The sequence below is a fragment of the Oncorhynchus tshawytscha genome, linkage group LG07, assembly GCF_018296145.1.
Source record: "Oncorhynchus tshawytscha isolate Ot180627B linkage group LG07, Otsh_v2.0, whole genome shotgun sequence".
NCBI lineage: Eukaryota > Metazoa > Chordata > Actinopteri > Salmoniformes > Salmonidae > Oncorhynchus > Oncorhynchus tshawytscha.
The window spans coordinates 46070288-46085336 of record NC_056435.1 but is presented as its reverse complement, the minus strand read 5'-3'; the positions used below and the strand labels follow the sequence as shown (position 1 = coordinate 46085336).

General features: G+C 41.3%; 1 protein-coding gene across 1 annotated transcript in view; it reads right to left on the bottom strand.

Annotated features, from left to right (window-relative positions):
- Positions 1–5668: 5668 nt before the first annotated feature.
- The window catches only part of LOC112254643 (testis-expressed protein 264 homolog), a 140733-nt gene continuing 131352 nt past the window's right edge, over positions 5669–15049 (bottom strand). The window contains exon 4 of the mRNA XM_024427369.1: positions 5669–6975. Within this exon, the coding sequence (XP_024283137.1) occupies positions 6605–6975 (371 nt within the window). The 3' untranslated portion in view covers positions 5669–6604. The remainder of the gene's footprint in view (positions 6976–15049) is intronic.

Below are 15049 nucleotides of genomic sequence, written 5' to 3'. Positions count from 1 at the left end.
CCAATAAGAGACAATGATAAACAGCTGCCTCTAATTGAGAACCAATCTAGGCAACCATAGACATACATAAACACCTAGATGGTAAACAACCCCATAAACCTACAAAACCCCTAGACAGGACAAAAACACATACATCACCCATGTCACACCCTGAGGGCGTGACAGGTAAGGGATAAGGTTTGGGTGTCCAGTGTCCACAACTGATATTCTCACAAACTTCTGATCCAGAGTCATGGGATTACTAAAGCCTACTTGATGGTCGTGCTCACTGTTAGACCTAGTGGCTGGTTTTGAAGACATTTCCCGATGTTCTCAGGACATGGATAGACATCCAATTTCTACTTCAATCTTGAACACTTGGCTGGAATGTGACAACTGATTCTCTGTTAATGAGACAATCAATAGTGGTGATTGGCCAAGAATGTCTGCATCAGATTAAGTGTTTTAAATAAATTAACAGCAGTATTTATTTATGGCTGTGTAAAAGCTCTATTAAATGCTCTGAGAAAGTTAGTCAGGCTTTCCACACAAAGCCGATATAACTAGCAGTAAACATCCATGACATTAATCCGTCACCACAGACTCAGAGGGTCCTATAGATTAGTTAAAGTTAAAGTGAATGTTCCAATTTCATATAATCATTAGAGTGGAAAGGGGTTTTAAGTTTAGCCTTAACAGCTAATTAACTTCAGCAATTTAAGTGTTAAGTTGAAATCCCACTCAAAACAGAAGGCTTACTCTACATATCATAACAGGCTAAAGGGCCAAGAATTTTCCCATAGTCACCTTAGGTCTGGCCAATTCCTGATGTGCTGACGTGTAGCACTTTGCTGCCTCTTTCCTCAGACAGAGAATGACCTGAGAAGGACTGACCACGTGGAGCTGTGAATTTAGACTTCCAAATAAACAGAGGCACTGGGATAATAGCTAAAACAATGAACACCTTCAGACCATGTTTTTACGTACAGTGGGGCAAAAAAGTATTTAGTCAGCCACCAATTGTGCAAGTTCTCCCACTTAAAAATATGAGAGAGGACTGTAATTTTCATCATAGGTACACTTCAACTATGACAGACAAAATGAGAAAAAAATCACATTGTAGGATTTTTAATGAATTTATTTGCAAATGATGGTGGAAAATAAGTATTTGGTCAATAGAAGTTTATCTCAATACTTTGTCATTGCCGACAAAGGGTATATAACAGAGGTAAAACGTTTTCTGTAAGTCTTCACAAGGTTTTCACACACTGTTGCTGGTATTTTGGCCCATTCCTCCATGCAGATCTCCTCTAGAGCAGTGATGTTTTGGGGCTGTTGCTGGGCAACATGGCCTTTCAACTCCCTCCAAAGATTTTCTATGGTGTTGAGCTCTGGAGACTGGCTAGGCCACTCCAGGACCTTGAAATGCTTCTTACGAAGCCACTCCTTCGTTGCCCGGGCGGTGTGTTTGGGATCCTTGTCATGCTGAAAGACCCAGCCACGTTTCATCTTCAATCCCCTTGCTGATGGAAGGAGGTTTTCACTCAAAATCTCACGATACATGGCCCCATTCAATCTTCCCTTTACACGGATCAGTCGTCCTGGTCCCTTTGCAGAAAAACAGCCCCAAAGCATGATGTTTCCACCCCCATGCTTCACAGTAGGTATGGTGTTCTTTGGATGCAACTCAGCATTCTTTGTCCTCCAAACACGACGAGTTGAGTTTTTACCAAAAAGTTATATTTTGGTTTCATCTGACCATATGACATTCTCCCAATCTTCTTCTGGATCATCCAAATGCTCTCTAGCAAACTTCAGACGGGCCTGGACATGTACTGGCTTAAGCAGGGGGACATGTCTGGCACTACAGGATTTGAGTCCCTGGCGGCATAGTGTGTTACTGATGGTAGGCTTTGTTACTTTGGTCCCAGCTCTCTGCAGGTCATTCACTAGGTCCCCCCGTGTGGTTCTGGGATTTTTGCTCACCGTTCTTGTGATCATTTTGACCCCACGGGGTGAGATCTTGCGTGGAGCCCCAGATCGAGGGAGATTATCAGTGGTCTTGTATGTCTTCCATTTCCTAATAATTGCTCCCACAGTTGATTTCTTCAAACCAAGCTGCTTACCTATTGCAGATTCAGTCTTCCCAGCCTGGTGCAGGTCTACAATTTTGTTTCTGGTGTCCTTTGTCAGCTCTTTGGTCTTGGCCATAGTGGAGTTTGGAGTGTGACTGTTTGAGGTTGTGGACAGGTGTCTTGAACAAGTTCAAACAGGTGCCATTAATACAGGTAGCGAGTGGAGGACAGAGGAGCCTCTTAAAGAAGAAGTTACATGTCTGTGAGAACCAGAAATCTTGCTTGTTTGTTATTGACCAAATACTTATTTTCCACCATAATTTGCAAATAAATTCATTAAAAATCCTACAATGTGATTTTCTGGATTTTTTTCCCTAATTTTGTCTGTCATAGTTGAAGTGTACCTATGATGAAAATGACAGGCCTCTCTCATATTTTTAAGTGGGAGAACTTGCACAATTGGTGGCTGACTAAATACTTTTTTGCCCCACTGTATATATGAGTACTGCTCTTCACACACAGATTGTGCATATGGATTTCCTCCATATGGATTTCCTGTCTTAAACATCTATTCCTTCAAGAGATTGCTAAGACAAATTTCTCCTTCACAAATGGCGGGTTGCATGGCGGTGCAAGTTATATCGCGGATATATTATACCATTAGAGATGCCATTTATTCATACTCCCTCTTTTATTCAGTCTTTTGAAATCTATTCACCAAGCCTGTCTCTGAGCCTCCTTTAAAAAAAAGAGGAAATGGTAGTCAATACAGGCCTCCAAGAAATTACAGAAAAGTGTGAATGGTCATGAAAGCTGGTTGTATAAAAGAAAGTGTTAAGTTAATAGGTGCTTTGGGTCCATCTGTAATTTCCTCATCTAATACCCCTCCCTACTTACGTGAGGCAAGGTCTTCTTCAGAAAAGAGACAATGATAGAGACTTTCATCAATGAAAAAGCCACAAAGTCTGACATGGTGAGGTTGGACCCAGGTGCAGATAAGAGACCAGACAAGGAATCAGTGGTTAAGGATAAACGTAATACTTTACTAAGAAACGGTAGGTGCAAGATCACAGTACACTTGAAAAAACAACAACCACTAAGTGTCTAACTCACTCAGGAAACAAACACACAAGGTAAACAATTCAAGCTTCTGCAAAGAGAAATAGAAAAAACACCTCTTTTAAAGTGAAAATCATAATGAGTAATGGAACACACCTGAGTGTCATAATTGTCTCTAGGGTGGTCTCTCTGCAGCCCTCTGGTGACAGGTGGAACCATGACACAGAGGATGAGTTTTCAGCGCTGTGGCGTGAGCAATAGGGATAGAAGAATATCATTTCACTGTCTGAATACTTCAGGAGTTTACCACATAACATGCATACAGTATTGCTTGTATGTATAGATAGAGAAAAAAGAAAATTGCATATGATCTTTTATTGCAGACAGAAAAACACCCATGGCATTGTACATTATCTCCATCACTCAAAGCCCAAGACGAGAGACCAAACAGAATAACATGTGACAACAGCAAATGGAGTGAGCCCAATGTCTAGATCATAGGATTATCATGCTATAAAGGAAGTTGTTATACCTAAAATAAGGGAAGAACTCAGTATATCCCTGATTCAAGTCAAAAAGTAAAGATTATTTTGGTACACATGACAGACCAGAGTAGTTGAACAAGTTTCTACACCGGAAACACCTAGGCCAAAGTAATAGAACAGATCTGATCATGATCATGATATGTAGGTAGATAAAATTACAAATCCTTCACAACTAAATGCATACAATTCCTTCATATAATGGTTGTTCATCTTAATCCAGTGGTCACCAATCTTTTCTGAGTCAAAATCACTTTCGCAGTCAAAAAGAAAGCAAACTACCGCTCAGATTTCTTTTTAAACATGACTTAAAAAAATGTAGCGTTAACCTAATAAAAACAGTTATGTAGGAATGAGGTTTGTGCAGTAGGCCTAATACAGTGAACTGCCAATATTGTTCTCCTCAGACCATACAGTGGCTTGTGAAAGTATTCACCCCCCTTGGCATTTTTCCTATTTTGTTGCCTTACAACCTGGAATTAAAATAGATTTTTGGGGGGTTTGTATCATTTGATTTACACAACATTCCCCCAGCTGCAAGTCTCACATCTAGCCACTTGGAATTTTGCCCATCCTTCAAGGCAAAACTGCTCCAGCTCCTTCAAGTTGGATGGGTTCCGCTGGTGTACAGCAATCTTTAAGTCATACCACAGATTCTCAATTGGATTGAGGTTTGGGCTTTGACTAGGCCATTCCAAGACATTTAAATGTTTCCCCTTAAACCGCTTGAGTGTTGCTTTAGCAGTAAGCTTAGGGTCATTGTCCTGCTGGAAGGTGAATCTCCATCCCAGTCTCAAATCTCTGGAAGAGTGAAACAGTTTTCCCTCAAGAATTTCCCTGTATTTAGCGCCATCCATCATTACTTGAATTCTGACCAGTTTCCCAGTCCCTGCTGATGAAAAACATCCCCACAGCATGATGCTGCCACCACCATGCTTCACTTTGGGGATGGTGTTCTCAGGGTGATGAGAGGTGTTGGGTTTGTGCCAGACATATTGTTTTTCTTGATGGCCAAAAAGCTTAATTTTAGTCTCATCTGACCAGAGTACCTTCTTCTATATGTTTGGGGAGTCTCCCACATGCCTTTTGACGAACACCAAATTGTTTGCTTTTTTTCTTTAAGCAATGGCTTTTTTCTGGCCACTCTTCCATTAAGCCCGGCTCTGTGGAGTGCATGGCTTAAAGTGGACAAATACTCCCATCTCTGCTGTGGAGTTTTGCAGCTCCTTCAGGGTTATCTCTGGTTTCTTGTTGCCTCCCTCATTAATGCCCTCCTTGCCTGGTCCGTGAGTTTTGGTGGGCGGCCCTCTCTTGGCAGGTTTGTTGTGGTGCCATATTCTTTCCATTTTTTAATCATGGATTTAATGGTGCTCTGTGGGATGTTCAAAGTTTCTGATATTTTTTATAAAGCAACCCTGATCTGTACTTCTCCACAACTTTGTCCCTGACCTGTTTGGAGAGCTCCTTGGTCTTCATGGTGCCACTTGCTTGGTGGTGTGCCTTGCTTAGTGGTGTTGCAGATTCTGGAGCCTTTCAGAAAGGTTGTATATATACTGAGATTATGTGACAGATTATGTGACACTTAAATAAAGTCCACCTGTGTGCAATCTAACTAATTATGTGACTTCTAAAGGTAATTGGTTGCGCCAGATCTTATTTAGGGCCTTCATAGCAAAGGAGGTGAATACGTATACACGCACCACTTTTCAGTTTTTTTAATTTTTTGAAACAAGTAATTTTTTTCATTTAATTTCACAAATTTTGAATATTTTGTATATGTCCATTACATGAAATCGGGAAACGGGAAAACGTCTTCCACCTGATGGCAAAAGTCGAGTCACACTGCATCTGCCTCATGCAAACTCATGTTGTTCCTATGACCAGAGAAAGTGAAATATTCCTTGATATTAAAATAGACATGATGAGATGCAAATAATAATAAAAACACAGAGCTGTCGATACACTTGGCTACTCATTCATGGCAGCTGCATTGAGAATGGAAGCAGGGAGAAGCGTATTTTATGTTTTGTAATAGCGTTGAATAAAAACAGTGTTTGACGGTGCTGAATACAAACTTGGACATGACCTCACACATAAAAACATCAGCTATTTGCTGTATTATTTGACAGTCTCTCTATGGTCATTGTTTTCAATTATATGAAATCTCATGTAGGCGAGTATAAAACTACTGTGGCCGGGGTCCTGGAAGCTGTAGGTACATGATTTGAGCTATCCGATTGGTCAGTTAGTAGGCAGTTAGTCTTTTCAGACAAATTAAATGGTTAAAAATGGGAACACTTCTCCTCCCCGGCGCACAGGGCTTCTGAATCAAGTGTCCCTACTATACCACCAACAGCACAACACACACACACAAAAAGGAGTGGCAGCCTTTATCGTTGGCTTTTCAGTTAGGTGATCAACTAGGAATGCATCGATCGACCGATTGGTGACCACTGTCTAAAACTATACTGTATTCAATTAAATACAGTATATTCAATTATTTATATTTATATATAAACAAATGATCTTACATAAAATGTGTGCCTACTATGATGGGAGATGATTAAACATATTGGACACAATGTTACTAACATTTAAATACTTCAATCAAAAGAAATATTGACTTTTATCAGTCCCACAAGTATATTGTAACAATATTTTTGTCCCCTCAAAGAGTGTATCACTTTCTACTGGTGAATGTATCATCTCCTACAACAGTTCTGTTTAATGTTGATCAACCCATCTTTGTTTTGTCATTATCACTCAGACATTACAGTTTAACATACAGGAAAGTTCAAAAGGTCCAGAAATAGATGTCATGTCTGTCATGATAAATAGTATGGCTACAGATCCACCAACAAGTTGACATAAAAGACAAGATTAGCTGAAGAGATCTCACTCCCACCTTAAAAGGATCAAACTCGAGGAGTTTGCTCCAACCATCCTCTTCTACTCCTCTCCATCCCCTACAGGCTCCCTCTCCTCAGCTACAGCCTCTACTGGGGCTTCCCTGGCATCTTCCTTCACTGTGGGGCCTTCCTCCTCCCTCCCCAACTCTCTCTCCAGCTCCTCCACCATCTCTTCCACCAAGTCCAGTTCCTCAAAGGAAGAGCCGCTGCCTACTGACTCGCTGGAGCCCCTGTCCCCATGCCCCTTTTCACTTGGCTCCCTGTGCTCTCCACCCTGCCCCTGTTCGACCCCGTCCCCCTGGTCCCTGTGGGGCAGAGAGGAGGCGGAGGACGGGGCCAGAGACGTCTCTGTGCTCTTTGACTGCGCCTGGCCGCTCAGCTTGCTGCTGACATCACTGTGGGACTCTGCACCTGCAACCACAGGAAGAGAGGTGTCAGGTGAAACAGCGAATAGTTGTCAGTTCAAAACTAACCATCTACTGAGCCAGAACTTAAAAGAATTGTAATTGTGGAGACGTCATGAACAAAGGTGTAAGGGCTGTATTCAATCTGTATGGCTGAAGCATTACAGATTGCGTGAAAGAAATGTAAAGGTCATTTCCAATGAACCCATACAGTAAACACAGTCTCCGCTAAACTTCTGTGATACGGATTGAATAGAGCCCTAAGTCCACACTCATTAACTGTTGTGTTTTGTGTCTTCCTACTTATTGTAATTGAAGACAAGTACACAAGAGAGACAGAGAGAGAGGGACAGAGAGAGAGAGAGAGAGAGAGAGAGAGAGAGAGAGAGAGAGAGAGAGAGAGAGAGAGAGAGAGAGAGAGAGAGAGAATGTTAAGGAGAAAGAGAGAGCAGACAGAGGCACAGAGTTGGCAAGGTACTCTCCTTAATCTATCTGGCTGGGATCTTTCCAGCTTCAAACTCGTGAATTACTTCAACAACTTTACAAAAAGGGAAACAGACAAAAGATAGAATTTGGGTAAGCAAGCTACAGTACAAGTACAAACTTTACCCTGTAAATTGAGACAAGCTGACTACATATATCACTCAACAGCTTATATAGGAGTTGACTAGCTCCATTACACACAGAGACTTCATTGGTGTCAATGCCAGATCTGCCATTGTTGTCATTTTTAAGAGAGTCTGAGAAAATTGAGCCAGTTTGAACGTGGGCAGCAACAAGCGACAATAACATTGTTCTCACTCACATCCTTCCAGTTGAATAGTTTTTTAAACGAATGAGTGTATGCAAGACCGCATTACAGATCCTAAGAAGGCTAGAGGATCTTAGTGGGTGGTGGAATATTTGATATGCTGCCGTGCTTCTGTACTCTACCCCTGTTCTGTACATGGATACTGTGTGTGTGTGTGTGTGTGTGTGTGTGTGTGCATGCGTGAATACGTGTGTGTGTGCGCGCATGTGTGTTGGATCAGTATGGGTCATTACAGAAAATTCAACTCCTCTCCCGTATCCTATTAAGCAATGATGAGACTGATATTATTGGTCATAAAGATAACGGCCCATTCCTACACAGCAATATAAGTCAGTCACATGATATATAACGATAGCATCCTGCTTGGTTGCTCATTTAGTATTTCTCCAACTCACTCCTTTACCAGAGGGGAACTGGTTGTGGTTTCTGCTGTCTGGTCCAGGAAATAAACAATATGTGCACTCATCACCAGGATGGACTATTAGGGTAATGCTTCAGAGATTTCCTCCATATAACATGATGAACTGGTCCATGATGCTTTCAGAGTAATTAAGATGTGCCAAAAGCTGAGCCTGATTAGCCTATGATTGCTAGTCCTTTCTGATGGAGGAATATCCACCAGTGTCTTATCATAATATCCTCCTCAGTTTGTCATGATCCAAGACATATTGGATTGGAGTGGTTTGTGTGCATTTGCGTGTGTGTGTGTGTGTGTGTGTAGTTATAACAGCCCTGGAATGAAGATGAATTAATAATCTTAATCTCTTTCATGGAAAGAAGCTAGCATGACCTCTGCCATCTCCCTGTCTGTATCGTTTTGGGGACGGAGAAACTAATTCCTGCCTATTGTGACTGCAATTAGCACTGTCATCTCAATTAGGCCCCAGTTCTGTGGTCATTGTGCAGAAATGGACAGGCTGAAAATAGGCACACAAATGAGACCTTTTCAGCATTGATTAATGTAAGAAAGAGACAAAGAAAGCATTCTACAGGACACCAGTCAGTCACCTCTATCATGTGATCTCATTATGTAAACCCATGAATCCAAAGCATGTGCATCGTCCTATTGTGACAGGTGTGTGATGTAGGAGATCACCCCAGGTTATGTATAGGCTATTGCTTTCACATTGGATTTACATATTTAGCCTGTAAAAAAGTGGGCAATGTTTATATGATCCTCTTACAACAGGCCCATTTTTACCACATTCTTGCCAGCATACACCTTTATACCTCCTGTTTGCATGCCGGAGACGAGTGGTAGTAGTGGTGTGCAGATGTGGGTGGGCTCTATTTTAATAAATCCATTGAGAATATATACCATCAAAACGAAATCAATTACTTATTTGTTTATGCAGATCCTAAGAAACACAAGCCTAATAAATTGTATTTTCAAAAGAATAGCATATATTTTTGTTTAATTAGGTCTATGTTATGGGTCTGTGCTGCCATGGAGTTTAGAGCATAGTGTGTGCCAATGCCGCCTCAGCGTTATGGCTGCCTTTCATACTAAGCCATTGGCAGAACTTAACCTAAATGATTACTAGGTCATTAGGCGGACATAAAAATGTCAGCTTTGATATCGGCGATACCTTTCAGATATAAGGAAAAGGCGGGAAAAAGTTAGCGGTATGGTAAAGTTGGCAGAAAAACGTCTTGGTAGAGTCACCTACATTGACGAACCAGCAAAAGGTTCTCTCTTTGTATGGAATCATCTTCCAACAGCCTTGGAGAGGTTAATAATTCATTAAGGAACAATGGAGGATTAATCTCCTGTCAGTGTCCCTGGAGGGTAACAGGACACCCCGGTCCAGCCTCTCCTCTCCCCTGCTGGGTTCACACCCCAAACAAATGCCATCTACACATCACACTGAGTTATGGACCATCTTATCACAGGGGACCACAGTGCAATAAACACACATGGTCTCTGAGCCCCTCACACAAGTCCCACATCCTTCAGATCTGTCCATCTCTCACCAAGCTCATTATCAGGTCCAGTGTATCTGAGCCTGTCTGTAATATGCAGAGAGACCATGTCTATATGAGAGGTGTTCTGACTCTGGGGTTATTTACAGCATATTAATAAGCTGACAAACATCCCATTTACCAGCCAGCAAGTCCATACACAGCAAACCCATCATTTCTAAAAAGGGCATATTGGGCAGTGATATTCATTATGCCTGAGTTTTTCTATGAAAGGGGTAAACCTTCTCAATGAGAGGGAGAAGATGATTATCAGTGGGTCCATGGAGGTATTATATATGTGTTGTATTTGACCATTCTCAGGCTGTAGTACTGGCGAATGGCAGGTAGAGTGGTTCTGTTCTACCAGTTGCTGAACTAAGAAATAATTGGTCTATTTAGTATACCCCCCAGGAAGACCCTTCCAACAAAACTTGACTTCTTTCACCCACAAACACCTGGAAATAAGTCATGACAAAGCTCTCAAATTGAAGCAGATCATGCTTTGGAAAGTGTTTTAGATAACATTTGCCTATATTAGTTGCTAAATTGGGCCTACTGTGATTATTAGATATGGAATCAAGGTCTTGTTCTTAAAATGGTTTCAGATTGAAGAGAGGAAAAGAGAGGAAAAGAGAGGAGAGGAAACAAGAGGAGGGTTTTAAAGAGTAACTTTCATGATTCTGGTCACCATTTTGACAGTTTTCTAGCTCTTTTTGCCCCTAGCGGTTCAACTCTACCATTGAAATCGTGATGTAGAGGCACTTTGAGAAGGTGCCTCTATGTCCTCTCAAGGGAGGGGTTCGGCATGAAATACACTCCCTTCTATGTGTGCTGGTTAGTACCACCTCCAAGCTTACTATAAAAGCAGGTGACAGCATGCCTTATTTGGCAATGGTCTTGGTAAGTGAAGTTTGTCAATATGTGACCAACCAGCTCAAATTGGTCTGATGTAGCAAAATGGGAAAGTAATTCTGTTTTGAAAGTTGATAAATTTGTAAACTCACCTTTGAGAAAATGGCCTTTGAATGTTTTGATACCTAGTGAAGAGTTCTTCTTTGCCTACACCCATTCAGCATTGTTCACATCCTCCACCCATCTCGTTTCGCTCTTGGAGTGTTCAGAGCGCACACTTGATGCTCTGGCCGATGATTTGTGAACCTCTGGATAACATGAAAACAGCCTAACCAGCCCTGCTGGCAACAATTTCATTACGCTATTTTGCCAACATTTACTGACACCAGCCAAATTCAATGAGTGTTGTGTGTTTGTAAATTCATCAGTTATCCTTCGCTCTGGCATACTCAGACTGAATTTACGAACGCACCCAAAATGGTTACTTGCATAGTGGAGTCTTTTGTTAAGACATGTATCTTGCTAGCTAGGTAAAAAAATGAACCTATCTAGGTAAACATCACACACGTCACGTAAGATCACACACGTCACGTAATGTTAGCTAGCGAGCCAGCCAGCTAATGTTAGCTAGTTAAACAACAATGAACATAGTGCCAAATCATGTCGTTACTATCCTGCATGAATCTGCTGGGAGCTAACCAACCAGGTCTAATGTTAGCTAGCTAACATTAGGCTCTAACTAGCCAAGCAAACGGCTCTGGGATACAAATAATAACATCATACATGTAACGTTAGCTAGGGAGTCAGCCAGTTAAAGTTAGCTAGCTAACAGTACACTTTAGCTTAAGACATGTAGCTAGCTAGCTAGGTAAACAATGACCCTAGCTCGGTAAACAACGTGTAAGATCATACAACATGTAAGTCACATAACGTTAACTAGTTAAACAACAATGAACATTGTGCCAACTCAAGACATTACTACGCCTCACATGAATCTGCTGGTAGTGGTAGCTAACCAACCAGGTCTAATGTTAGCTAGCTAACATTAGGCTCTAACTAGTCAAGCAAATGGCTCAGAGATACGAATAATAACATCATACACGTAACGCTAGATAGCAAGCCAGTCAGCTAACGTCAGCTAGCTAGCTAACAGTACGCTTTAGCTTGAAATTAAACCACTGTCAAAATTAGAAATATGTCATATCTGAAAACGTAGCTAGCTAGACTATCTTACATCATCATGCACGATGGACATGTCTCTCTGTCACGGATGCCATGCCATGGTTGCCCTTAGTTTGAAGATGTAATCCGTAGACAGGTGTTTTCACCATCTCTTTAGCAATCATACTATAATTCCATTGATTTGAAAACTTGATCCTCCAGAAAGTGGAGATCAACATGTATGCAGCTTCACTACACGATACATATTTTTTTTAAGTCACGTTCGACAGGATTACCAACACAGACTCACCAGCTCAAATAGACAGAAGCCCTTTATATGGAAAACCAATCTGAACTCCTCTCTCGGCATGTCCAGCCCACTCATTGTCTCAGCCAATCATGGCTAGTGGGAAAGTTGCTGACCAACTAGGCTCGTAATTTAACAATTGTATTCTTATTTACTGATGGCATACACGTTTGTTATTAAGGCACATGAAAGTTTGCATGTTCCAGAAGGAATTTCTGTCAGAAAATACTTTGTGATAAAAAAAAGAGTTTACATTCAAATGGCTCTCCTGTGAAGTAGTGATCCACGACAAATGCCTAGTTTCTTGAAACGAGTCACATATATTTTGCATGAGGCTTCCTTGACTTGACTACTGACATTACACAAAATTCTAAAGGCAATAAGGCACATTAACACATATGACCAAATTCAACGTTTTTGCTTACCGTTTCATACACATCTATGTGCTTTTACGAAGAAAACAAACCATGTAGGCTATGAGGATCATACTTTTAGATTCATAGATACCTCTATCATAACAAGAAATAGATGATAATGGTAGTCATGTCAATTCATTGTATTTTTTTCCCAACCACTATGCCTGATTGGTGGCGCAGTCTGCTAAGACAGTTCAACGGTTGTGAATTCTAACACCACATGGGGTAGATATATTTATTTTTCAAATCCTTTATTTACAATATTCATCCCATGCCCACACACTTCTAATTCTGAAAAGTGATAGCATAAGTGTGAGTGGGGTTGCCCTGGTAGTAGTTGTAGGTTCCATATCGTACCCAAGACCAATCTGTGAGTTCATTTTAACCATTGGAAAAAGAGCTACTGCGTAAATACTGCAATGCGGATTCCCAACACAATACCGCAATAAATGTGAATTCACATTTCAAAGATTTTTCTTGTGCCGCATAGGGGATTCAAATTTACAGCGCAAGTGGCAATAGACATCAGAGTCTTATTTACTCCTGATGCACGTAGTTGTATTATCAGAGCATGCCAGTGGACGTCTGGTAACTATACTTTAGTGAGAAAGTGTTGGGATCAGGAACAACTACATTTATCCACCCCCAAAATTAATAGTTATGAGCAATTCCCCCCACCCACAACTTCAACATTTGAAGGGGTTGGACAAAGGCTAAATAAGAGGTTGAGAGTTACACTATAAAGAAGGAGAGCAGGAGATAATTAGAGAGACAAGACTGAGGCAAGCTGGGAGTTTGGAGAGGGGTTATAACAACACAATCATATGTAGGCCTAATTGTATAACAATCACATAGAAAATGTAGCAATTGTTGTGTAATTACACAGCAATTATAAATAAATTACATTCAGTAGAACTAAATTATACTGAAGCCATTTATGTAATACTTCTGGAGGGTAATGATGATGTCATATAGACCCAGACCTCAGTTCAGCACAACAAGCTCTATGAGAACAGACTATTGTTCATCAAGGACAGATGAAGCTTATTTGGTGCTCTTCACTGCATGATCCCATAGTTTCGAAGTTGGAGCTAGGAATAGGAGGAAAACGTAATGTTCCATAACTACCCTCGACATGGTAAATATTATCTCCTGAGTTTGTGCTCCAAAATGAAACACCCAGTCGGGGCTAGCAATTCCTCACAATCCAGCATCTGTGAATACGCAGTCTGCAATGTTCACGGTGTTAAAATAAATACCTTCCTGGCGCAATGAAATGAATGGAGGACATGCAAACGCACATCCTCCTCACACGGGCACACTTGGTGAAACAGGTCCCCTGAGGTACAGTAGTAAGACCTGCAGAGAATACTAATCATCTCATTGAGGTGCCAGGTAGCCTAGTGGTTAGAGCGTTGGGCCAGTAACAAAAAGGTTGCTAGATCGAATCCCAGAGCTGACAAGGTAAATATCTGTCGTTCTGCCCCTGAACAAGACAATTAACCCACTGTTCCTAGGCTGTCATTGTAAATAATAATTTGTTATTAATTGACTTGCCTAGTTAAATAAAGGTTAAATAAAAAAATAACAATTGACAGAGATAAAACTTCTTTAAAAAAAAACACCTATTGTTTCTACTTGTATCCTTATTTATGTCTCTTGTGATTTATGAAATAAGCAGTTATTTACATAGCAGTGATCGTCAGATCATCATCATATGTAAAGAGCACATGATTTGTATTGTCATTTCTCTAGAGGGACCTTGAGCACACAGTACTGCAGTGATGCGTGTACAGTACAGTACAAGTACAGCCACCCCTCAAGCCCACCCATGCAAGGCAGTGTGTTTGAGTCATAGGCTGGCTGGCCACACACAGGGAGGTCTGTGTGGAGTTTGATTTCCAGGGCTGGTCTATCGGACACAGGAAGGTCTGTTTGGAGTTTGATTTCCAGGGCTGGTCTGTCAGACACAGGAAGGTCTGTTTGGAGTTTGATTTCCAGGGCTGGTCTATCAGACACAGCTCAGCACCACTGATTGAGCCGTCTCTCATTATGAGAACAAACAACAAGCCAGTCTGGATCTCTCTCTAAAGAGGAGGATGAATTTCTGCTTTACTGGTGAATCCAGAGTGACTATTATCCCAAATATAGGAGCATAATGTGCAGCATCTGTAAACCACCCCCCAAAACACACACACACACACACACACACACACCTTCTGTATTACAGAACTGTGCTGACCCACTGTGTAAACTAATTGATATAGAAAGTGCATGCTTCAACAAGATCTGCTGGGGGACTGACAGATTGATTATTGAAGCAACTTAGATTTAGCGTTTAAGTGAAAAATCCTCATGTCATGTCGTCACAACACAGTACACCAGACAAACTCCCACACCACCAGAAGTCCACACTATTTGACTGGGCCAAGCAAAGAGAGAAAGAAAGAGAGAAAGAGCGAGAGAGAGGTGAAGAGAGATGAGGGGGCAGGGAGAGAGAGAGAGGTAAAGGAGGAAGGAGAGAGGGAGAGTAAACTCAGAGAAAACTATCAGTGAACTGAACTCAGTTGGG